The following is a 25,198-nucleotide window of genomic DNA, read 5'->3' as shown; positions in this document are numbered from 1 at the left end:
CTCTAATTAAAATGCCCCTCCCCACCCGCAAGCAAGTATATAGGCAGCCTTCAAAACGCAACTCCTTCCTGTGGTGACTTGCATGGTAAAGCCGAAGCTACCCGACAAAGATGCTTATTAAACGAGGTAGCTTCTATTAAAAAGCATGTGGTAAAAATTGTCTCATTAATTGAGGGCAGCTTCTAAATGAAGATATATGGTATTATTTAAACAATCAACTATGCTTTTATATCATAATACACTTCAATTAGTGAAAACAATCTCCCTGCCAGGAGAAGATTAAGGACTGGCAAACCCCAGAAGGATTTGGTTTTGTGGCTTAATGTGTAAACAGCAGCTTGCGCTGGGCTCAGGACTGACTCTAGTGCTCCTTAATGCATTTTCTAAAGAATGTTATTAAGTACTTCATCAGAATAAGACAGTCTTCCAGTAGGTCTGTGGGTGTCTTATTTTTTCTTTAATTCAATACACTATTGAGGAAGCCTCTGAATTTAATTTTTTCTGTCTATCTGACTTACTGAATTTACATAATTGGTTGCTCATGCAGCATTTGCCTATTATTCTTTGTGATATGTCTATGCAGCGTGAAATGTCTTAGCAATTCCCCAAAGGCCACCTCACTGGCAGGATGTGCATGGTCATCAAGCCCACAGGAGATGAATTATCCTTGTGCTGATAGAGAGGCAGGTGAGAAGGTGAGGGGGAAGGGAAGAGTTATTCAAAGATAACTTACCAAAGCAGCATTCTCTGAACTCCATAGGGCTCTGTTACCTCATTTTATTTTATTTTATTTTATTTTATTAAATCAGTCCCCTCCCTACAGTAGTTGCTGGCCATGCAAGCAGGCTTGTTGAAGTTGCCTGTGAATTCCAGGAACTGGCTTTGGTGACATGGGAAGCCCTTCCTGGTTCTGCTTCCCTAAGATAGCATGTCTCATTCATTGACATTATATACTTGGACTCTGAGGTGTACAACATTCACCCCCTTCCATGGGATTAGAATAAAAGTAAGCCAACACGTTATGTAAAAAGAAGACTTTAAAATTAAAATGACTCTGTCCTACTGTGCACCTGCCATCCCTAAACATTAGGCTGAAGTGCTAGGATGTATTGGTACATTCAGTAGCACAGCAGGTACATCTTGCTGAGAATGTTTACCAAACATTCAACATTTTAACCTGCTACATAAATTACCTCCTTTCTTCTTTCCGCAGAAAAGAAACTTTGGATGATCTGGCTCACAAAGTGATTCCGAGTAGGCTAAGACACTCCTGCCATTTATGATAAGATTAAGTTTCAGGTGCAATTCATTGATACTGTGTCCTGTACAAAAAAGAGAAAAAAACTCCATGAGTGAATTGTAAGGAAATTGGGCCCTGGTGACTGTGCTTGTTGCTTGTTTGTTTAAAGAAAAAGTCTTCTGTTCTTTACTTGGATATTTTAGGCCCCACCTGACAATTCCTAAATCCATGGACACCTGTGATGCAGATGTGATGCATTTAGGAACTGTGGTAGATAGCAAGAGACAGACAACTGGAATCACTCTGGATCCTGCTGTGCGGGGTTGTGGAAAGACATATGAATCTTAATGATGGCTTCAAACCTATCTCATTTATGACCCCTTTACAAGCATCTGAATGCAGGTCTCCAGGGATGAAAGGCTAATGCAAATAACCAGTTCTTGTCCCAACCTGTTTGCATCTGGAAAAATGTTTTTGAGTGCTAAGAATGAGTAGCAATCAGGACTCGTAGTAGAGATGATATCTTTTATTAGACCAACAAGATTTTATGGCTACAACCTGAATAGCACACAAATTCATATCCAAGACCAGGCCATGGGCAGCAGCTGGAGCCTAATCTCTACTCTTTGTATCTTAAACACTTGAGAATCTGCATTACAAGACATTGAGTAGATGGTTCAGGTTTATTTTCAAAGTTAAGTCAACTCAAGTTGTTACTGACTTTTAACCCTAACTTGAGTCCTGTCCACATACAGAACCTCTTAACTTGCATGTATAATAGCGATGATACTGAGTTGCCAGACCAGGGAGAGTGCAGAGGATTAAGCTCAGGTTAAACTAATTGAGCACCTGATGTTGTGGTCTCCATAACAGCTGCTACCACTCAAGTGCCTCTGCTTCTCTAAAGAAATGCAAAACTCTAGAACTCTTGGTTCAGAGATGATGCCTGTTATTAGACCAAATATTAGACCAATAAAAGGCATCATCTCTGAACCAAGAATTCTAGAGTTTTGCATTGCTTTTTATCTCAGACCAATACGGGTACCAAATACATCTCTGGTTCTCTAATGCCTTCCTTCTATTCCATCTCCTGTGCCAAGGAAAGGCAGAGGTGTAGGTTGTAGCCATGTTGGTCTAAGGCAAGGCAGAGACATTCTTCCACAATTCACTGGGAAAGTATTCATAGGGTGGCTCAATTTTCAAAAAGCCTATGAGATATGTCCCAAGACATCTTAGTGGCCCACAGGGATGAGTGCAATGCCAACACAGACACTGTTGCTCAGGTACAGTGTTGTCCTGTAGCCAGATTTACCAGAGCTATGGGAACTTTAGAAGGGTCACTCGAGGTAACTCATCAGAGAAAATATACCCAAAGTTTATAGGTAGACAGATAATGGTGGGTACAGTGTTGTGTCGGTTGCTTCATAGCAATTGCCCGTGTGTGTGCTCTTACGCTGTAGTAGCTGAAAGCCAAATCATGGTAATTTAGCCCTTTTTCACTGAATGGGGAAAAACATGCCTGTCTTTTACCTCACTGTAATTTGTCTATGCTCTAAGATAAACCCTGCCCTCAAAACTTTACAGGTAGAGAAAGGGGGCAGGGAACAAAGGCACAGAGAGGCAAAGTGACTTGTCTGGGGTCAGATGCACAGATGGGACTAGAATCCAGGTCTCTCAAGGTCTAGTCAGTGCTCTGATCACTGGGCCAGACTTTCCTCAAGGACAAAATCCTCTCCTGTTTTACCAAGGGTACAACTCCTCCCCTGCCTTACTGTTGATCATAGTACTTTGTAACAGCAGCATGCCTGCAATAAAGTATCTGATTTGTAATCTTTAGAAACAGCATTTTACTTACTTAGGAGCATCGCAGCTCTGATGTTTAAAGTATGGGATGATATTTCTGAACAACTGTCGATGCTAAAAGCAAAATCTTGCAGGGGATCTGTCAAAAGGTAGGAGGCAATAAGAAGTTAGTTTTGTTTCTCATACAGAGAAGTTGACCTCATAAAAACCAACGATAGAAGAATTACAGCTCTGACAAAGTCATGGAGTCCATAGAGGTAGGGATGGAAGGAACCTCCAGAGATCATCTAGTCCAACCCCCTGACTGAGGCAGGATCATCCTTATCTAAACTATTCGATACAAATCCACAATCTAACGTCTCAGTACAATTGCTATCAACTTTGACGCAGCACAAGGCATAACACCTTAAGCATCCACATGTAAAGCAGGGCACCCTTTTTTGCTCTGACAATCTCCAGAGCATTCACCCTGAGCCCTACAACCTGTGGAAAATGGTTCAGGCTGCTCTAGGCCCTGTGCTAGTTTCACCATCATCAAGCTGATCCCAAGCACATCAATATGGCCCTGCAGCTGGGAGGGGAGACTCAAAATGGCAGGTTGAAGGGGAAATGTCCCAAAGTGGATGGCAAGTGGGACTCACTTAAGACAAGGATTGTAAGAGGACTGCACTTAGCAGGGTGTATAAATTTTCTGTGGTAGTGGCTTCTGCTATAGTGCTTTGCAGCTTATTTTTAGACCCCTTAGACTCCTGCCAGACTGCAGATAAAGGTATGATAGGATCTGATGCACAATCCCCACAATTGTGCTTCCTGCCATGCCACATATGCATGACAGGCGGTGTGACTGTGGAACCAAGTATCATATCCCATCATGACATATTGCTGGCGCAGGGGGAGCCTGAGATCATGTTTTGGGCCCTGGCAAGTGGCTGATGGTCCAGTAGCTCCCTGCCACGAGAGCTCACCTGGCCACATGTTCAATTAATGGCATGGTAGTAACCAGCCACAAAGGGCATTTATACATGTGCTCTGGGAGTTGTGGGGGGCTTTAATTAGAGTGGCTCTCAGATCCACTGTAATTAAAGTGCCCAAAGCGTCACGTGTATCGGTGTCCCTGCACTGAAAAATGGCGGTGGGGGGCGCTTTTCAGCATGGGGATGCTGGTACACATGATGCTGGAGTCTGCTGGAGCACGGTAATTACCATGCTCCAGCAGACTCACTGTAATTACAGCGTGTTGGAGTAGTCGCTCTGCACCTGTATAGGCACCCAGAGTTATTACACATCTTTTGTGGAATAACTTTGTGGCTTATTCTTTGTTTTATGACTCAATTAATTGATTTAATGTGTGGGCTGGATTACAATTTAAGATGTGATTGACTGGTTCTGCTTCCTCCCCATTTTTCTTTGCTAGCCCATAGGATTTTTCCAGTCCTGAATTCATTTGACTCCAGCTCATGAAAACGTGTACCCTCTCTGTATAATCTTATTCCATTACTTTATAAAGTGCAAATCTACTCTGCCTTCTGCCTGACTTCAAACTAACATGGCTAACTACCTACCTCTTAAAACCTTATCAATATATCCATTTCTGATGAAGGGTGTTTACAATAGTGGCAGCTCAGACAGTGCTGAAGCTGGTTTAACTGCAAGGATAGTGAACAACAAACTCTGTTCAGCATACTTTAGAAACCATGGCCAGTTTCAGTGGGAGATGCCTGGTGAATTAAATTGGTGCTTAAATATGTACTTAGAAGTCTAAGGACCATATGCTGTTCCCCCATGAGGTGTCTAGGCGGTACTAATGTGTCTAATTGTTTAAGTTGGATCCTATTCTATCTCTGGGAAGCCAATAACAAACTTGCTGCTGCCACCTTCTTCCTTACTGAAGGCTAAGGAGATGCATTCTAGGGTTTCAAGGACTCAAGCATGTTGGAATAAGGTCACACTTAGACATTGATGGCACAGACAAACAAAAACATGTGCAGCGCTGCCTGTGCCTTTTAAGCATTTCAAAGAAGTGTGGGTACTGACAATGGATAGCAGCAAAATGCTGCACATCTGCCCAAACTGTATCAAAAATGACCTTGGATGAAAAAGGAACTGCTGTGGTACACAGTACATTTGTCACCTCTGTGAGACACCTAAGTATCACTTAACCATGAGGTGGAATCAGATCTGCCATTAGGTTTTATTTATTTCTTTATTTTTCTGAAAATCTTAGTCCTGGCTTTGCACTTAACTTCATTGAATGGAAAAGGCTATAAGGCTAGTTTCAGTTCTTTGCCCCTGGGATGCTGGAGTAAAGCTGGCCTTTCCTGAGACTGAGTTAGAAGGTAGTGATGCATTCCCTTCTAGTTTGAAGGCTGTCCTTCTAGAAGGACAACAGTCCTTCTACATGAGGAGTGAGATTAAATTTCATGCGAGATTGGAGAATCAGAAGCATGGAAACAACACGAGAGAAAAGTAGGGTTGGAAATATAGAGGAAACCTGCTGGAAATGAAGACCAGTGACTCAAAGGCACAAAAAAGGAAAGACAAATATAGAGTAAGAAAAAGAGGAAGGGCAAGTATTCAGAAAGAAACAAGCACCCTGGAACTGGGTTTTAGAAGGAGCTCCTGAAACCTTATTTCTGATCTCATGTATAAATTAAGTGCCAAAATGAGCGAAGACATTTTCAAAGTTTCATGCCCAGGGCACTATGCAATAATAAAGGGACTCCATTTGGACTGTAGCAACAGGAACTGTATTAAGTGTAGTGCACCCAGTGCTATATGCAACCATGTGGTGCATTGTGCTCAGTTTATAACTCACTGCCTTAAGCACGTGGATCTTCCTGGAAACTTACTGGTGTCACCATCAGATCATCCTTCCTACAACTCCTGTTCCCCCAGTCATTTAGACAGTTAAAGCAGGGTCAGGCAGCCTGATAATGGTTAATTTTCTTTATTCTTGTTACTTTTTTTGTTTGCCGTGGTTTGCAAAGCTGTTGCAATGGGGTGAAAGAGCACTTTCCTGCTCCTGTGGAAACCATATGGGTCCAGACTTCTCCTTTCTGTGGGACAGTTTGTATCCCCACCCCTCCATTGCTGATCACCTCCTGGATTGGTTTCCTCCCTGTTTCTGCAAAATAGTCTCTCACTTCTCTGTTTAGTTCATTGCGTAATGCTAAAGTGAGGAAACAGCTGCTCAGGTTCTGAGCTAATTGGCAGCCAGTAACTTGGATGTATTAACTAATGTGGCTCTAGCAGAAGCAGCCTCTGTCTTCTGCAATGTGTTAAGGTTCAAGTGAAAGGTCCTTAGTGAGCAAGGGCAGAATACAGTTTCACCCAGTGGAAGACCAATGTGCAGCTTGTGACCAGGTTTGAGTTACCTGACAATAGTGTAGAAGCAAGTCTATAACCTCCTTGGGGTTAAAACTCCATATTAGAAATAGAGTAAAGATCTTGTTCCTATAATGGGGGCCTACATGCCTACAGGGGGTAATGGAATCACTCCTACGTTTTTTGTTGGGTAACTCAGTTGTTTGCACAATTAGGAGAACTGGTATGTTGCCCAAAAAGGCACAGCTTGCAGCTCAGTTGGGGAATGCTGTTACAAAATGGCATGGCAACAAATAACAGTTTGGTTTTGCTCTTTGAGGTGGACCATTCCTTGCTTCAGTCATGTAACTGAGTCCTTTCAAACCAAGAAGGTGTCCCTCTGAAATTGTTTTTAGTGGAAAACTGGGTTTTTAATAACATTAAATTATTCAGGAAAAATTTCTGCTTTTCATGGGATACATTAACTTTTTGTCCGAAAGCTAAATGGAAGTGAGTTATAATTTAGGTGCATCATAACCAGGAATCCTGGTTTAAAAATTGCGAATTCTCTGATTAACCCCCCCCCCCCCCCAAATCTACGATTAAAATGAAACACCATTATATAGAGAGGTATCAATTGACAATATTTTATTGCTATATTAACAATTTTAAAGCAATTTGGAAGCCTGCCAGTGCCTCAATCACTACAATAAAACAAATGTTAAGTACCCATACATTTTGGAATTTGATTTTGGGTTTTTTATCATGGACAATTAGAGCTCCCCAAAATCCCCTGAGCTCACCAGGATGCAGATTGAGGTCCCTCACTTCCAAGCCACAGCCCCCCCACCCCTGCTAGTGCCTTCACCCCCCCGCCAAGCCTTACCTGCAGGAGCTGCTCTCCAGGCTCCCTGGCGGCCACATGCATGTGTGAGCACGCACATGCACATGGTGCCCCCTGCCTGACCACCCTCCTCCCACTCCCCCAGCCCCTTGCAGTCTAGAACTCTGCCAGCCTGCAGAGAGCTGTTTGCAAAAGAGCAAAATCCATGTGTTTCTCCATTAAAATGAAAAAGCCATGTTTTTCTTGGTTAAAAGGGAAAATCTGCGGGTTTTTTTCTGTTTTCCCATGGGAAATAGAAAACTTGGATCCCTGATCATAACTGTTATTCTTCTCTAAGGGGTGGGCATCCCAACCAAACTACATTCTCTATGATCCACCAAATTATATAAGGCAGATGAAAAACCACAGCAGAATTTCCAAGGAAATGTTAAGGAGTTTTTTGACACTTGAATTGACCAATGAAAATGTTTTCATGGGGGAACTACTCATTTTCTACTACTATCCCAGTCTTCCTGGTACATCAGTCTCTGACTTCACAATCCAAGGTGATAATTTCTGTATTACAGATGGGACTTCTGGCTAGCGCTGCTTTTGGGGAAGGTGCAGGATGGATAGCTTTTTTGCTAGAACCGTGGTGCCAGTGAGTCTGGATTCCAAAAGTAGCATGCAGAATGAGTGCTGCTAAAGGAAACCAGAGAACATAAAGTTGGCTTTTTTACTGTTTGATAAGTAAGGATGTCTGCAAGCTTTCCGATGCTCTGTGAAAGAAGATACCTTCCTGCTTTCTCTGTACCAGCCCTTTGAATGTCAAGGACTTTCCTGACCACTTCAGGGGCGCTGTAAGGGAGCTGCCATTTTTTTGTGTTTGTTTCAGAGGCACAGTATTCCAAGAATGAGTCATTAAGTGTCTCTCACGGAGACTTGTTCTTTCTTGTTTGCCTCAATCTGACGTGACTCGGTTAGACTGGGAGAAAAAAAAATGTTATGTCTTTCACATGCACAGAGCAAAAACATTTACCTTTCTGACTATAAAATACATGATGATGCCCTTCAGCCTTTCACTTCCCTGCAACATTTCATTGTGAACAGTACAGCTTGTTCCTCAGGTTTTCCTCCACCCACCCCCATCAATCTGTTATCTCTTCCATAATTAAAGCTAGCAACTCTTCTGCTGATTTCACATAGTTTTGCTCTCCCAGTTCAGCTTTGCTGTATTACCAATGCTTGAAATGCTGATGGAAATTTTACACAAATATTCAGCTCTGCTGTAAAAGTGTGCTCTTGGAAAGACTGGCATTTTTCTGTTGACATATTTGTTTGTGAATGGTCTGAATCTTAACATTTGGAACTAGATCGGGGCTTCCTCAGAGCTTGGGGGTGCCCAGGATTAGAGGTTCAAGTCCAGCCTGTTGCTACTTCTGATGACATTATTTCAGAGGACTGTTTTCAGGGGCAAATGATGAGTTAGATTAGTGGTACTCAACCTTTTTAGATTCAAAACACCCCTCATTTGACTCAAGGCACCCCTCTATATAACTTTTGTGAACTGAGTGGCACTCCATTAAAAAACTAACTTATTTCTTACAGTGCTTGCCTTCTTGCAGATGGACCAGGCAGCAGGGGTAGAGAAACAGCCAGAGCCTTCTCTTATCTGCTATCTCCTCACACCTCAGGCAGCTTTCAGTAGATATCGTGGCACACCAGGGTGCCCTGGCACCCTGGTTGAGAATCGCTGAGCTAGATCCTGTGTTAGTGTAAATGCTCAACAACAGCTTAAGAGCTCTCCTCTTGTTTGAATGTAATGGATAAGACTTAGACAGACAAGGTTCTTTTGGTAAGTCTGATATCTTTTATTAGACCAACTCAAATAGTTGGAAAAATTCTGCTTTGCAAGCCTTTGGGTACAAATACCCTTTATCAGGCTGAGGAAGCATCTGAAGTTAGTCTGTGCTCTTCCTGGATGGAATGAATAGTAAAGAAGCCAGAGGTTGGCATGCATGCAAGGTAAGATTTATATGCGTGCACGGGTAAGACCTAGGTTTCAGCTGTATTCATCCCTGAACCTACAGTTTTCACCAAGGCCAGACTCTAGGGTCAAACACTGCTCTGTGTGAACCAGAATTTGGAAACATTTTTTACCCTCTCTGTTACTGATACACTGGCAGTTGCTTTGACAAGCTGTTTGGAGTGGCACTTTCTGATCTTACTGCTTCCTAAATACTGGAAGAAATTTTTTTTCCACAATATTAGTTTATACATGGGTCACCTGACACACAGCATGCAGTGGTGCCTAGTGCAGGCTTTCTGTCTTGCTTAACATTCCTCGTAGATACAAAGCTAACTCTGTTGCACCCTAGGGCTAGGGACAGACATTCAAAAGCCTGAGCCTGAATTGATTCAATCTTTGCAGGTTAGTGTAGCCTGCCTAGGCTGAACCGGTTTGCACAGACATTCCCTCTGGACTGAGAAAATGCAGGCATATGCCTGCAGTGGCTCAGGCTAGGAGCTGGGGGGCACTAGAGCAACCTTCCCTTCCCTTGCACAGTGCTGAGTTGAGGAGGGGAGTGTGGCTAGGCCCCAGCAGGACCTCTGATTAGGGAGGGGCTTCCCCCCACTGCCCGATTGCTCTTGACCAGGGGGGGAGCCAGCAGGGAGTTGATAACACAACACTTAACACCTCATCAAGAAAACAAATGCCTCTTTCATTAGTTCAAGCTTTTCTTAAACAACTTTTTCCAAGGAAGAAACAGAGAGACATTACCAGCTGACCTGTTGATTAGCTCCAAAAAGCCCTTAGCGGACACTGTCCTGTTTGCCTTTGTCCTGTCTGCCTTACACAGACACCTGTCAGCATTAGCTAGAATACCACATGCTGGCAATAGTCCCTCCATGCTGTGGGAGATGGGAGCAGGGAGCAGGGAGTGGTGGTTGGGGTGGGGCAGGGGAAAGCCACACAGAGAGGTGGGGCCAGTCCTGGTCTGGAGCAGCCAGTCTAGTCCATGGCTGCAAAGCATCTGGGATGCTGGGGGAGTCTGGTTTAAATTAAACCAGGAAGGAGTCTGGGACAGACATTGTATAAACCAGTTTGACCCAAATAGTTAAGTCTGATACTACATTCAACCAGGTTTATCACAAACCAGTTTCAGCTATTATCAAACTGGTTTATATGCACTGAACATCTGTTCTGTTACAGGTTTAAACCAGTTTCTGATCACTTAAACCAGTTTATGTGTAATTTCTGTCCCTAGCCTAGAAGAGTGAGTAGGTCCTCAAAAGAATTCTGTTGGTTAATGGAAATTCAGTTCATTTTGCCTACTTTCTGTATTTTATGAACGGATTTATTTTTCTTGCCTTGCTCTTTGTAACAAACTTCACTTAGTGTGACTAGCAAAGCATTGCAGAAACTGGATCACCCTGCTGAAAAAAGAGCTGTTCTAATAATTGATTTCTTCTAGAATTGTGCCTGTCTTTTTTTTTTTAATCTCCCCTACTCCTCCCCTCTTGTTAGCTTTCTACTCCTGGGTTCAGTCTCACCTAGAAGTAATCTGATACTGCTCCCAAATACCTCTGCTTCTGCTTCCAGATCATTATAAAAAAAATGAGTGCAGCAGAGAAAAGGCAGTACACACATGAGCACTGTTTGGCAGAAATCACAACTGCAAAAGTCTCCTAGGATTAAGCAAGCTCTCCAAATATGATGCTGGCAATTTTGTGGCCTTTCAAAATCATACTTTTGGGACCAGAAAAACAAAGGAATTGTACTGAATGATGTGTGGTTTATCAGGGTCACACGAGGTAATCTAGTGCTACAGGAAATCAGCATGAGAAAGCAAGCTATTCAGTAATTACATGACACTTATCACCTTCAAAGCTTTTAATAAAATTAACTAATTAATGAGGAACTGTTTTGGGGACTGTAATTAATGCAGGTGTTGAATTCTGCTCCTTTAATATCTATTTGAATAGATTAACCAGAGCCGCTCTTGGCTAGTTTTGAAATGCAGCGACCCCATGTACAGTGATCTGATATAGTGGGTTTCTATCAAAAGTCTCAAACTACGCACATGGATTTCAATGAGTACCCTCTAATGACCCTCCCCCTTGGGGTTTGTCTTCACTACAAAACCTTACTATACACAGCTTCAGTTGTGAGGCATTAAGCTATCTGACACAATGCTGACTGCGACTCTGATTTCAGTGTGGACCAAAAAAAATTTGAGTAACTCCATGCCAGCTAATGGTGATTAAATTCTATATAACTATGTCACTGAAAATGTTTAATGAAGACTTAATCATGATAGCTTGCTGAAAAAACACACATTGTCCTGGATGATGTTAACCTCAAGAGTTCTGGTCAGCACCGAGTTTCCTCACTTGAATCTGCAAGTGCGGGAAGGGATTTCACTTAGCTCGGCACTTTCAAAGGTAGGACAGAATTGCTGTTAGTTTTATCTCCAAAGCTCTGTGCTATTTTCATTTACTGAGGAATCCCAATCATGATGGGATGGTAGGAGTGCCATGGCTAATGGATCTTCAAACTCCATGAGGCTGCCCAGGACTGGTGTGCCTTGTTGCAAATGGCATAGATGTTTTGCTTTAATATCCAGCTCCTGGAGGCAAGTGATGATTTGAGAATTTTATTTTCAAGAATTGAACATTAATAGCCCTTACAACAAAGCTTTAAAACATTGGTTCTCAAACTTTTTAGATTCAAGGCACTCCTCAGTAACTTTTTGGAATTTAGTGGCACTCTTTAAAGACTAATTTATTAATAATAATAATAATAATATCTTCTTGCACTCCCTTTACCCTTAAAAGGAACTCACTGAGAGCATGGTAGGGGCTATGCATAGCTCTTGGTTCTGGCAGGGGCTGCTAGGTGTGGCAGATTGGGGTGAGTCATTAGACCCCTGAAGGAAGCAGCTTTTCCTGAAGGGAATGGAAGGGGGTGACATTGATTGCGGGTGCCAAACAAAGGCATACCCCACGGTTTCCTTTGTCTGCCCCCTTCCTGTCACCAGTCCGTACTTGAGGGAGTGGCCGTACCACTAAGGCTGCTCCTCCAGGGACTTGAATGCAGGTGACTAGAGCCACCATTTCCCCCCTGCAACCTCTCCCACCAGTTCCAAAGCATAGAAACAGCAGTGGAAAGAGCTTGGCTGAAAAAGCATGGCCCCAGATGCACTCACTGGACCATGGCAAAGCACACTGCTCACAGTGTAGGAGGCATTCAGCACAGGGGCTGACGGTGGTAGGGGCTGTGCTTTTCAGCTTGGCTTGTTCCCCTGCTCTTGGAGCTGGTTGGAGGGGCCACAGGGAATGGTACGGGGAGATTTGGGTGGACACAGGGCACCTGATGTGTGGGGAAGCCAGTGTTTACCTCCTCTCACAGGGGTGAGCTTTGTGACAGCTTTCAAAAGACCTTGCAGCTCCTTGGATGCCATATCACCCAAGCTGAGAAACACTGCTTTAAAATATGCATGCCATCTATAGATCGAGGGCCCAGAAAAGCAATGAAAAGAACCTAAAATGTAATTTTTGCAAAAGAGTTAATTAAATTTAAACTCATTTCTCACTCTCTCAGACTACTAATGAATATTAAATACTAAATATTTTTAGTGTTGGTAGTCCTGTAAATAGCACTTACGTATGCCAGAAGTAGATAAAATTATAGGTAGTCTAGGCCCATGCCAGTGGACCCCAAGTCTTGGAGTCATGTGACAACAGAATTTCATTACATTATTTAAAAAGAAGGCATTTCCAGCTCTCAATATTACAAATTAAACACTGAAATTACGAGCTGTTTGTAACCTGTGCAATAGCATCAGAATTGGCCAATGTTTGGTTACAGTAACTGAGAGGTTTGAACTTCTGCATGTACTTTAATGGGGTTACCTGGCCATCCACACTGGCTGCAGTGCCTGGGCCTTCATTACTCATTTAGTCCTAGAACAGAACCAGGGATTGCTATAAAGTGTCCTGGTATTAGATATGGTCCGTGTTCTGCCTGGCAAGTTTTATTGCTTGTTACTCACAACGCTAGTTGCCTGCATATAAGGAAACTAAATGGCCCCATTTTGCCAGGGCCAGTTGACGTCAGAGTGCAGCAATTTGTTATAATTGGAATGGTGTTTCCCTCTGTTAAGGAAATGGCTAAGAGTGGTCCTACCATCTAATGAAAAGATGGCCAGCATCTGGGATTCATTTTGTGATAGTTCTTTAAATGACTAGCTTTGGAATTCATTATATATCTAATCAGAAACTTTCTTGAACCTGAGAGTAATGTCCAGGGCACCTTGCTATATAAAACATTTGAAACCTCAGTCTTTCAGCTGTCTGGATGGCCACTATGTTGTTGCTGCTTTATGTGGATGTAACTCCACTGGCTCACACAGAGCTGAATGACACAGAAGTCTGTCTTCCAGGTGTCCTCTAAGCAAAGAAAGTTGTGCTTTTTTGTGACTAGCCCAGATGTTCCTGGGAAGTGATGTTATATTAACCAGAGAACCCCATCTTCTCCATAAAAAGCCCTCCTTTGTGGCTCTTACGTTAACTGCGTCCAGTCATTAATACATGGGAAACTTTTATATGAAAATAAGGTTTATTTTATTTTTAGTGGGATTTTGCAACCAGGAATAATGGGACAAGACTGGTCACATGTCACCAACCATTTTTCCTTGGACTGTCTATAGTCAACCTTCTTGGCAGACATGTCACAAATTAGCCCTGTACTGTCCCTAAGAGCCACTCCCATTCCTTTCCCCTGCCTGATTGGCTGCTCTGCTTTCTGTTCTCTGCCCTGTGCTCCCTGCCTGATTTGCCGCTCTCCTTTTTTTGCCCCCTCTCCTACCTGCTGCCGTGTTGACTGTCCCCTCCCTGATCTTCCCTGTGTCGCACACAAAGGCTGCCCATGTCACTTGGGGCACATGCCACAAATTACTCACCCCTGCTATAGATCAGGGTTTGGAAACCTTTGTATGATTGTATGAAAATTACCTTTTTTGTTATGAAGAAAATTTCTGACTACAAGATTTAAAAGAAGTAGAAAAAAAGCAAGGAAGGGAATCTTAATGACTGAGGTTAATTCTTTCAACATCATTCCCACTAACAAATAAACATAAAAAAAGATTAAGGTTTAAAAATCCAGAAACTGAGTCAGATGTTTTTTGGTAAAGACCATCACCTTACCATTCAAACTTTGAAACTTACTACTACTTGATATAGTTTCTGAAAAGAGAAGAGGAATAAAATCATGAAAAATGATGCAGGAAACAAAGAAAGTATAAGTCTTCTGGCATGGGGTAGAAAGTGACATTGAATTTCTATTTAAATCTCAAACAGTGGGACAAGCACCCTCCAGGAAATATTTTTTTGTGCCAAATATGATAATTACACAAGCAATCCTCTGATACAAGAGGTACGTTCTATGGCTCACAGACAGCTCGCTTCCTATGGGACTCTCTGGTGTGGATTGAGCAAGAAAATAGAAAGTTTAAATTGAGGTTAACAGGCAGAGTAAATTATGATAATGATCATCATATGGGGAACTTGCTTGATATTGCTGCCATGAGCCAGTGAGGAATTAGGCAGCAGTATTGTAATCTAAACATATCTTTAGTTTTCCAAAACCTGAACTCAGAAATATCTATATCAAAACTTAATCTTTTTGCACTTCTGGAACAGGAATAAATCAGGCCAGAGAGGCTTCCAAATGAAGACTCCAGCATCTTTTGGATAGAGCAATTAAAAACGTTTTCAAGGGAAACTCTCTAGTTCTTTGAGTGTTTGCCCATTAGCAATCTATACAACAAAAGATCAGTGGGGAGCTGGTATCATGTAGCTTTGAATAATTTAGAACCAAAAGCAATTGCAGGAGACTGCTTGAGGAAAATAAATAAATAAATATGAAGCATCTGGCTCAATCTAGCTGCCAAAAACAATGAGTAATGGAGAAAGATCTGTCTTCTACCAAGTGCATCAGTTAACAGTTACTCTGAAGATGCACAAGACAAGATTCTTTCTTCCCCAAACTTCCCTCCAGCAGATTATCTCCCCGCTTCCCTTAATTAAAAAGACACACAGGCATACACACAGAGCAAATCAGCAAACTGATTTTAATGTGGAAAGGTGCAGAACGCAGGAAGTAGAGTTAAATAAAGTAAAGGTTGTTGCAGTGGAGATCTATTGATACTGTCTGCAGAAGATTGATACTAACAAGTCACCAAAGGTGGTTTCTTTGGTTCAGAAATAGACATTGTATAACTGACTCCCAAGAAGCCTGTCCACACCTCTAAGCAAAGACATTTTAGAGATGGCATGAGTACCTGATGTGGGGTCCACTAAGATTAACTATTCAGAACTGCATAGTTAGTTTAACAACACAAACAAAAATAGAATATGTCAAGTGATGCCCTGATGGTGATCCATCCAGTCCACCAACCCCTATGGTTGACTTGTTAGCATTGTAAACTAACCAATAAAGCAGGTTTAACAGGAAGATGTCTATGTCAACACTCTGAGGCTCCATAGACCAGATTCTGATTTCAGTTATACTTAAATAGATTTATTGACTTTTGATTGTTTTAACTGAGATCAAAATCCACTCCAACAAGTTTGGAAAAATGCAGTATAGTCTGAGAGTTCATCCAACTTTAGTTCTAATCTAATGAAAAGTCATAACAGTATATAACATCACAGCCTTCTTAGGGCCCTACACTGTTAGATTATGGATGTTCTCATAGAAATCAATTGGCCTCTAAGTTTAACATGGTGATATGTAAAGGATCACTATAGACTTACATCAAGGCTTGATCTGACACATTAAAAATTGATAGCTGAATGACTTGCAAAGAAATCTGAAAATTTTGTTATTTTGCTTACTGAACTTGAAAGAACATTTATGTTTATTTTTCCTCCCTGCTGAAGTTTGTAGTTCTTGGATATTGGGCCAGTATATGATATGATTCAAATATGATTCAAACAAAAAATTCAATATCAATCTTTTATAATCAAGATGGGATCAGAGGAGGGCCAAACTGGGGTAATGTGGGTTAGGATACAAAGGGGTTGGGGAGAAAAGGACTTGGTAGTGGGGATTTACTATAGACCGCCACACCAGGAGGATGAGCTAGACCTGGAATTCTCCAGGCAGCTCTCAGAGGCCATACGGTCGAGAGAGATGGTTGTCATAGGTGACCTAAACTACCCTGACATCTGCTGGGAGGAGCAGTCAGCTAGATCCAACCGTTCATGTAGGTTCTTAACCTGCATACAGGACCTTCACCTAACACAGGAGGTATACAATCCCACTATGGGGAATGCCTTGCTGGACTTGGTGTTGGCTATGGGGTACAACCTGGTGGTGGATCTGCAGGTACAAGGTAACCTAGGGGATAGTGATCATTAATTGATTGAATTCACTATCCAGCGAAGTGTGGTAAAAATTACCAGCAGGGCAGAAGCTAGACTTCAGAAAGGCTGATTTCAGGATGCTTAGGAGATTAGTTAGTGGGGCATTAAAGCCCAAGAGCATTGACAAAATGGGGGACCAGGAAGGGTGGTCATTCTTCAAGGAAGCAATCCTTTGGGCACAGAAGGAGACAATCCCACTGCATAGAAAAGGGGGCAAAGGGGCCAAGAAGCCCTCTTGGCTAAACAGGGAAATCCAGGAAAGCCTAAGGGCAAAAACAGGGGCATACAGGCTGTGGAAGCAGGGGGCAGCTATCAAGGAGAAGTATACCTCCTTGGCTCACACTTGCAGGGAATCAGGTAGGGAGGCCAAAGCAGCATTAGAACTTAAGCTGGCAAAAAAAATTAAGGACAACAAAAAGTCCTTCTGCAGGTATATAGGGAGCAAAAAGAAGGCGCAGGGCAACATAGGACCCCTGCAGGATAGACTAAAGCAGTTGGTGACAGATAGGAGGGACAAAGCAGAGCTCTTCAATGAGTTTTTTGCCTCTGTATTCGTGAGCATGGATCTAGACAAATCTCCCAAATGCATTACAGGTAGAAGCAGGAGAAACACCAGCCCACCTACTGTCAGTGCTGACCTGATAACGAGACACTTGGAGGGGCTGGGTGTGTTTAAGTCAGCGGGACTGGATGAGCTTCATCCAAGGGTGCTGAAAGAATTAGCCAGTGTCAGCAGAGCCCCTGGCACGGCTGTTTGAACTCTTGTGGTACTCAGGTGAGGTCCCAGGAAAAGGGTTGATATGGTCCCTATTTCAAGAAGAGGAGGAAGAAGGATCTGGGTAACTACAGACCAGTTAGTCTCACCTCTATCCTTGGGAAAACCCTTGAAAAAATTATCAAGGAACACATTAGTAGGAGTCCAGTGGGTAATATAATGCTGAAGGGCAACCAGCATGGGTTCATAGCAGGTAGATCCTGCTTGACTAACCTTGTTTCTTTCTATGACCAGGTTACTAAATGCTTAGATGCAGGAGTCAAGGTAGATGTTATCTACTTGGACTTTAAGAAGGCCTTTCACACGGTATCCTACCCTATTCTCATAAACAAATTGAACGGCTGTGCCATAGACGATTACACAGTCATGTGGGTGGCAAATTGTCTTAAGGGTCCTACCCAGAAAGTGGTTGTGAACGGGTCGGTATTGACCTGGAAAGATGTGGATGGTGGGATCCTCCTAGGCTTGGTCCTTGGGCTGTTGCTGTTTATTATCTTCATCAGAAACCTGGATGAGGATGTAGAAAGCACTCTATCCAAATTCGCTGATGACACAGAACTATGGGGCGAAGTAAACATACTGATGGGAAGAAACCGAATCCAGGTGAACCTGGACAGGTTAGAGAAGTGGGCAGGGAACAATAGGATGCAGTTCAACAAGGACAAGTGCAAGGTGCTACACCTAGGGAGAGGGAATCACCAGCACATCTATAGGCTGGGGGGTGACCTTCACAGCAGCACAGCAGTGGAAAGAGATCTCGGAGTCGTTGTTGACTACAAGATGAATACGAGTTGTCAATGTGATGAAGTAATTAGCAGAGCTAAGAGCACTTTGTCAGGCATTACTAGGTGCGTCATGAACAGGTCCAGGGAGGTGATGCTTCCCCTCTATGCGGCACTGCTCAGGCCCCAGCTGGAGTACTGCGTCCAGTTCTGGGTGCCACAATTCAAGAGGGATGTGGATAACCTTGAGAGGGTCCAGAGGAGGTCCACTTGTATGTTTAGAGGACTGCAGGGAAGGCCCTATGAGGAAAGACCGAGGGACCTGGACCTTTTCATCCTCCGCAAGACAAGGCTGAGGGGAGATCTTGTGGCAGTATACAAACTCACCAGGTGGGGACAGCAGGGAATAGGAGATGTTCTGTTTACCAGGGCACCCCTTGGAATAACCAGGAACAACAGCCACACGCTGATAGAGAGTAGATTTAGGTTGGACATCAGAAAGAACTTCTTCACTGTAAGGGTTGCCAGAATCTGGAACAGGCTTCCAAGGAAGGTGGTGCTTTTCCCTACCTTGAGGGTCTTGAAGAAGAGACTGGACAAGCACCTGGCTGGGGTCACATGACCCCAGCACTTTTTCCTGCCATGGGTAGGGGGTTGGACTTGATCCATTGAGGGTGCTTCCAACCCTAGCATCTATGAATCTATAAGCTTCTCAACCAAACTTCTCAACTAAGCTTCCAATAGCCCTGCCTTTACCTTCTCTCCCTCTTCCCCCACCTTGGGCTTGATCACACTGTATGAAGTCTGGGTTTCTTTCAAGATGTCATTCCAAAATACTTCCTACTGTAGATCACTCCTCCATATGCATTCACTGTACATACTCTTCTACATACTCAAAGTAAGGTCCTTAGTAATTGATGCAGGTCTATCTAGATCAATTCCAGTACCATCCAGAGAGTATTCAGTTTTCAAGTGAATTCTGGGGGACTTAATAACTTTTTTCCCATTCCCTAGAAATGTTCATTTTCAGGTAGTAGGCAGCTATGAGGTACCAAATAACCTTGTCTAGATTTAAGGGCTTTTTATTAATCAGTGGAGGATATATATTTAAGTCAGTTACCTGAACCTAGCAGTCTCCCAGTGTTGATGCCAAAACATGATAAGAATACAGATACTGTCTTCTGGGCATGTACCTAATTATAAAACTCTTCAAGAGACAGGATTGTCAAAGTACCTAGAAAATACTTTCTATTCCTCAGCTATATACAGCGGAACATGCTTGCTGCAGTCTCTGAGGAAGGCACCACTGGAGCACTTCAACTTAAGAGTATTTTCGGGGCTAATTAACACAAACTGACACAATTAAACTAATATAAATGCTTCATCAGCAGCCAGTGGGGCGGCATCAAAGAATTATGCTCCATCAGCTTTGATTGCACTTTCAAAGTAGAAACAAGACACTTGAATAGCACTGAACTGCTATGAGCACTTAACTGGATAACCTTCCCACTTTCCTCTTCCCAGAGAATTGCCTTTTAAAATGTAACTGAAAAGATCAAAAGAGTTTTTGCACGCATCACTGTGAAATTAAAAGGGGCAGCTATCCTTTTATTTTTTAGTGAATTCCTGCCATATCTGTGGATAAATTTGTAAGTTATGGTTTTTTTCTCAATTAACAAAATACAGTTAAAAATACAGTAGTCCCATATGTTTATTTATCTGCCTTATGGAGATTAGGGCCAGGTCCAGACAAGCGCAGATGTGAGGTACACCTGTCTGCGCTGCCCCACACTGCATATGCAAACATGCCCCGTGCTGCTATCTTGCAGTGTATGTGTGGGGGTGAGGAGATCCTGGAGTCAAAAAAACCCATGGCAAAAAAAAAAAGGTGGTGCACGTGGTGTCAGTGCACGGCTCCCAAAACTGGAGCCTGGCCGGCTGGAGCCACACTCTGGCTGTAGGCCAGGCTCCCAGCTGCAGAAGCACTATGGCTGCAGTTCCCCAAGCCCCCTAGGACCTCAGGCAAGGCTGCTGGGGCCAGCATGGTTGCTGGCCCCAGGCTCCGCTACCCCACCTGGGGTAACGTGCCTTGAGCCAGAGGGTGCTGTTGCTCCTTTTCCCCAGAGAAACAAATGTCCATGCTCATGTGGGCACAGCCTGGAAGGGCTTGCTAGGTTATGTGTTTTATTGATCTAGCTATATCGTTGAAAGACATCTCAGACAAACTTCTGGGGACATCATACTCTTCCTCAGCTTTGGGAGAGTAGTGAATACAACCTAACCCAAATACCAGGAAAAACAATTATTTTTGCTTAACTCTGTTATGTAAATGGTCACTTTTTGAGGCATATGTTATCAGCCTTGGGCCATGGTGGATTATAATTTACTGGGGCCCTGGGCAAACAGACAATTGGAGGCCCCACACCAGGTGAAGGCAGGTTCCTTCTGTTCCCAGCAGGGAGCTATGGCTAGGTCCTCCCATGCGATACCACCCATGGGGCCTCCTGGCAACACAACCCTGGGAAGCCATCACCACCTGCATGGAGTCCTGCTCTTCCACTCTAGCCTCTGGCCCTGACCCAGCTGGAGGGGGAGGTGCATGCTGCCTGCTCTGGATGCCTGTGCCTAGGATGCCTGTCTGGGCAGTGCTGCCCCTGGCACCCCGGGGGCCCCTGCTTGGCTGGCCCCCTGGGCCCAGGCCCTACTGACCCGTGTGTTAATCTACCCCTGTTTGGGCCAAATTTACCCAAGTCCCCCAATGTCAAGAAAGCTCCTGGTGCTAGTACTCTCTCTGTCTTCTATAATGTGATCATTTACTTTATCAAATTGGGGAGTGAGTCAACTGACTCTTCCAGTTATTTGATGAAACTGTTGTATCACTTAGGCATTTGGTTAAAGGCCTTAAAATATTCTTGAGCTCCTAACCTACTTTTCCTAAATATTTTTATAAAAATGGGATTACTTTAGACTTGGGCATCTGAGGATGAGTAATTAGCGGACTGTGAATAAGCCAGTGGATGGCATTTAGTTCTTCTCACACATTACATATAACCGTGGGAATTCTGGGAGTGATGTTTAGCCCCATGCTTCCGGAGACTCAAGCCAGTCTCTGTGATTAAGGAGCAGGATGCAATCTAGTGTGGGGGTAGATGAACCTATATTTGCCTACTGTGTTGTTCTTATGCCATCCTCTGAAGCAACTGTTTTTAGCAATTGTCAAAGACAGGATGCTGGACAAGATGGACTTCTGGGGGCATAGTGGGAGCCTCCAAAAGGTTGGGGCAGTAGGAGAATTAGGTGCCTTTGAAAGGTGATTCAGAGAACCTGGAGGCACCTAGATTTAGCATACAGGAAATGCTCAGCGCTGGGGCATGTCCCAGAAACCACCCTTTTGGAGCTTAGGTGTCTGGTTCAAGGCTGCATTTGACGTGCCTTTGGCCATTAAGGGAGCAAAGCATCTTGGTGGTGCTCATGTCCACTTTTGGCATAATAGACCAGTAGTTAAATTGGGACAGTTGGGTTATAGGCTGTTATCTTCCTAAGGGGGATTCAAACCTGTATCTTCCACTTCTGGGAGCCGTACCCTATTCATCAAGTTTTAGAATAGTTTGGATGGAGGCCACCTGTGAAATATGTTCAGGCCCAATAGTTGTATATCACAGTGAAAAAAAAAAAATGCTCTGAGCTTTTTTTGCTTTCTTTTGTGATTGTGCTTGAGAAGCTAGCATTTGCCTCTCTCCTATATATTGTTCATGGATGCAATTGTTTTATACTACAAGAATATAAGAATACAAGAAAGAATACAATACAAGAAACTTGTCCTCTCTAAAGAGAGAAAATATGGGTTTGTCAGCTTTTGATTCAGTTCTCAAACCTTGAAGGGTTTATGCAGGTTTTTTGGTCTTATGTAAAGTAGCAAGGTAATATGTTGAACGTTAATATTATATAGGGCTCCCCTAAGGACCTAGCTAGACATCTGTGGCTGTAGTACCTCTTTATTTTCTGTGTACTTCACCTTTACGTTCCTAAGCATGTCACATTTATGAAGAGTTCAGCCACCATGTTCTCTACTCTGTCAGAAGTGGTCAAAAAAGTGTCTACATTTTTGTGACAAGGTTCCTTGAGTGAACTTGATATCTTTTATTAGACCATCCCAAATAGTTGGAGAATAGTTATAACTATAGATCAACTCTACCCTGCCTTATACAAATTTGATTTTACCCACAAGCAATTTCAACAAAGTAGCTTGAGTCTATGATTCTCTTTTGTGATGTAACAGCCTTTGCACTGCAATAACTTCATTGCCTTCAGTGGAATTAGTTCTCCTGTGTTCAGCTCTAGCTGATAATCACTAGTGTGGGAGAGCTAGCTGGGCTCTCTCCTGGAGACCTTACCTATGTACTTTCCTGTTTACTGTTCTAGTTGAAGTCATATGAGATGAGAGAATCTGTTGCCTTTTTATGTGTGCTCCAGTTTTGCCATGACCTTCGTGGCAGCTTTTGCCAACAGACCAGGTGAGATGTCTACTTTAAACCTGTGATTCTCAAACTTTTTGGATCAATGCACTAGTGTCAACTCTTAAAATTTCACATGGACCAATAGGGCTATAGGTTGTAGCCATGTTGGTCTAAGGACATTGTCAGACAAGGTTCTTTGGGTAAATCCAATATCTTTTATTAGTAGATTTATGACACGTTTAACCTGCCTAACATCTGACTCCCCAGGTAACCTCTCTACTTTTACCAGCTATATTCATTCCCATTCTCCCTCATCTGGCTCTCACCCATTGACTACCTCAATTTACATTTTCACTGACTGGTTTTCTCACATGCATACTGGCTTCTGGCTTCTTTACTATTTCATCCAGGAAGAGCACAGACCAACTGCAGATGCTTCCTCAGCCTAATGAAGGGTATTTGCACCCAAAAGCTTGCAAAGAAGGATTTTTCCAACTATTTCAGTTGGTCTAATAAAAGATATTGGATTTACCCAAAGAACCTTGTCTGACATGGACCAACATGCACCATTATCATTAATCTGCTAATTTAAAAGAAGGTGAACAGGCGTGATCTGTGGACCACTTACTGTGGGATTGGTGGCTACCAGTGCTCCCTGGAAAATAATTTAGGAACCATTAGGAACCATACATACAAATGTATATTTTGGCTAATCTGTGGGAGTGGTAATTAGGAATCACTGACCAAGTGACTAACATGCCTAACAACTAACCCTTATCATTTAAATCAACACAGAATTTAGCAGAAAGCCTCCTAACATGTAAAGTCAGCAACATGTTAGGGGGGAGGGCAATTAATTTGCATAAGGAATTCTTGCTAAAATAAAGGTAATAGCAAAGTTTTCACCAGACCTCAAATGAAAATTTTCCTAATACAGTAGATCCACTTATAATATGTGCAGCCAGAATTTCTTCTCAAAGGAATAGGCTGGTAAAGAATTTCATTACAAATATTTATATACTCCTCTTGCCCCTTGCTGGTTTTATTTTAATGGATGTGCAAAGCTGTATGAGAGCTACAGGGAAGAAAAAGCCTCGTGGGGAACCCATTGTATCTGGATGAATTGGAAAAACAAACTCTAGGGTGCTCATTTGCCATGAATCACTTTTCACATCACGTGCGTAAAATGAATGAGGTGTCTGTGAATCTAATTCCCTTTGTCCCAGTTGTAAAACAGATCAGAACAATAGGAGAGGCACAAGGCCAGCAAAGCAATGGAGTTGAAAAGGAAGCACCATTCAGTGAATTCATTTTCAGTTATTTCAGTGCCGTTTGCTCCTTTTCTTTTTGACTGATTTCAAGAACAAACAGAACTACAGTCCACAGGAAATGCCTCTGGTAGCTGCATCTGCTGCAGCCTTGCTATAAGCTTGGTGGCAGCTTCTGACAACACGATTCCTTCCTAGTATCACATGGGGTCCCTTGTCACTAACTAGGGGGAACAGAAAACATGCACCTCCACTGCCAAACCTTACCTTAGGAAAACAATAGATCAGAACAATGCCTCTGAATCACAGGACAGGCATAGCACATAAAGATTAAGATCCTTTTTTTCCTGGCTTCAAGATAAAATCTTAGTTGCATTGCCCTTTTATGCCTCTATTTTTGGCAGCTATTTATTAATCCAAGTTAGGTGAATTTACATGCTTTTTTCTTCCCTGGTTATAGCAGGATTGTGGACTTTTTATGAAAACCATCCTCCTTCCCTCGAAGGTCTATGAACATTCCAACTAGAAAAATCGGGCTTGCTCAGAAATTTAACCCCTTTGTTCATCTTCTCAAATAGAAACTTTCCCTGCTATGGGAAATAGCTTTACTGATACTGTATAAAGAAGAAGAAGCGGAATTTTAAAAATCTCACCACAGCTTTTGTAATCTATTTCCAAATTGTCCTCCTTGCAGACTGTGTGCGTGGGCCATTCTGTGCTGAGATTGGGATATAGCAGGACCAGCAGGAGAAAGACCGCATTAACCATCTTCAGGGTGGCAGTGGAGTAGGGAATAATTTCTTTCTTGCTCACTCTTTCAGTTATCAGCAAGCCTGGAATGCAGGTTTTCACTTCTTTTCTCCAGTGTGTGTGCCCACTCTAAGAAGTTCCAACATCAATGCCCGCACAAGGACAAAATGATCCAATACCTGCTCAGTTTAAAGTGATGTAGTATCAACAAGTAGCTAATCAGAATTCAGAGCAAGCTGTTTCCCTTGCGTTCAGACTTCTGCTTTCTGTTTCATGTTAGTTTAAACCAATGACAGATGACCTAATAAGACCCAATCACTGGAAATGCTGCACTCCACAGCCTTGATTCTTTGTGGAACTAAATGGGAAAGTATTTAATTTTTTCTTCTCCCTACCAGTTTCCACTCTCATGTTGCAGTCAAAGCACCTGGGTCTGGAGATTAGATAAGAGTGTCTTGGCCCTAAACTACTGTAAGTCAAATTCTCCCACCCTTATTCACATCAAGTAACACATTATTCTAAGAGTAGCCACTTTAATTCCTATATTATAGCAATGTGTTTCTTTGCTAAAGAAAACAGAATTTTATTTGGTAAAGTTGATTCCCTGGGTGTTTGAGTCTTAGGA

The 25,198-nt window shown here is 42.8% G+C and overlaps 1 protein-coding gene across 1 annotated transcript in view; it reads right to left on the bottom strand.

Moving 5' to 3' along the window:
* LY86 (lymphocyte antigen 86) overlaps positions 1 to 24,824 on the bottom strand; it is a 35,852-nt gene extending 11,028 nt beyond the window's left edge. Inside the window, exons 1-3 of the mRNA XM_006025212.2 lie at positions 24,477 to 24,824; positions 3,096 to 3,182; positions 1,194 to 1,322 (exon numbers count right to left, since the gene is read on the bottom strand). Of these exons, the coding sequence (XP_006025274.1) occupies positions 1,194 to 1,322; positions 3,096 to 3,182; positions 24,477 to 24,591 (331 nt within the window). The 5' untranslated portion in view covers positions 24,592 to 24,824. The remainder of the gene's footprint in view (positions 1 to 1,193; positions 1,323 to 3,095; positions 3,183 to 24,476) is intronic.
* Between the last annotated feature and the right edge of the window lie 374 nt (positions 24,825 to 25,198).

The sequence above is a fragment of the Alligator sinensis genome, unplaced genomic scaffold (genome assembly GCF_000455745.1).
Source record: "Alligator sinensis unplaced genomic scaffold, ASM45574v1 scaffold220_1, whole genome shotgun sequence".
Lineage (NCBI taxonomy): Eukaryota > Metazoa > Chordata > Crocodylia > Alligatoridae > Alligator > Alligator sinensis.
The sequence above is the reverse complement of the archived record's forward strand: the minus strand, read 5'-3'. Positions and strand labels throughout refer to the sequence as shown.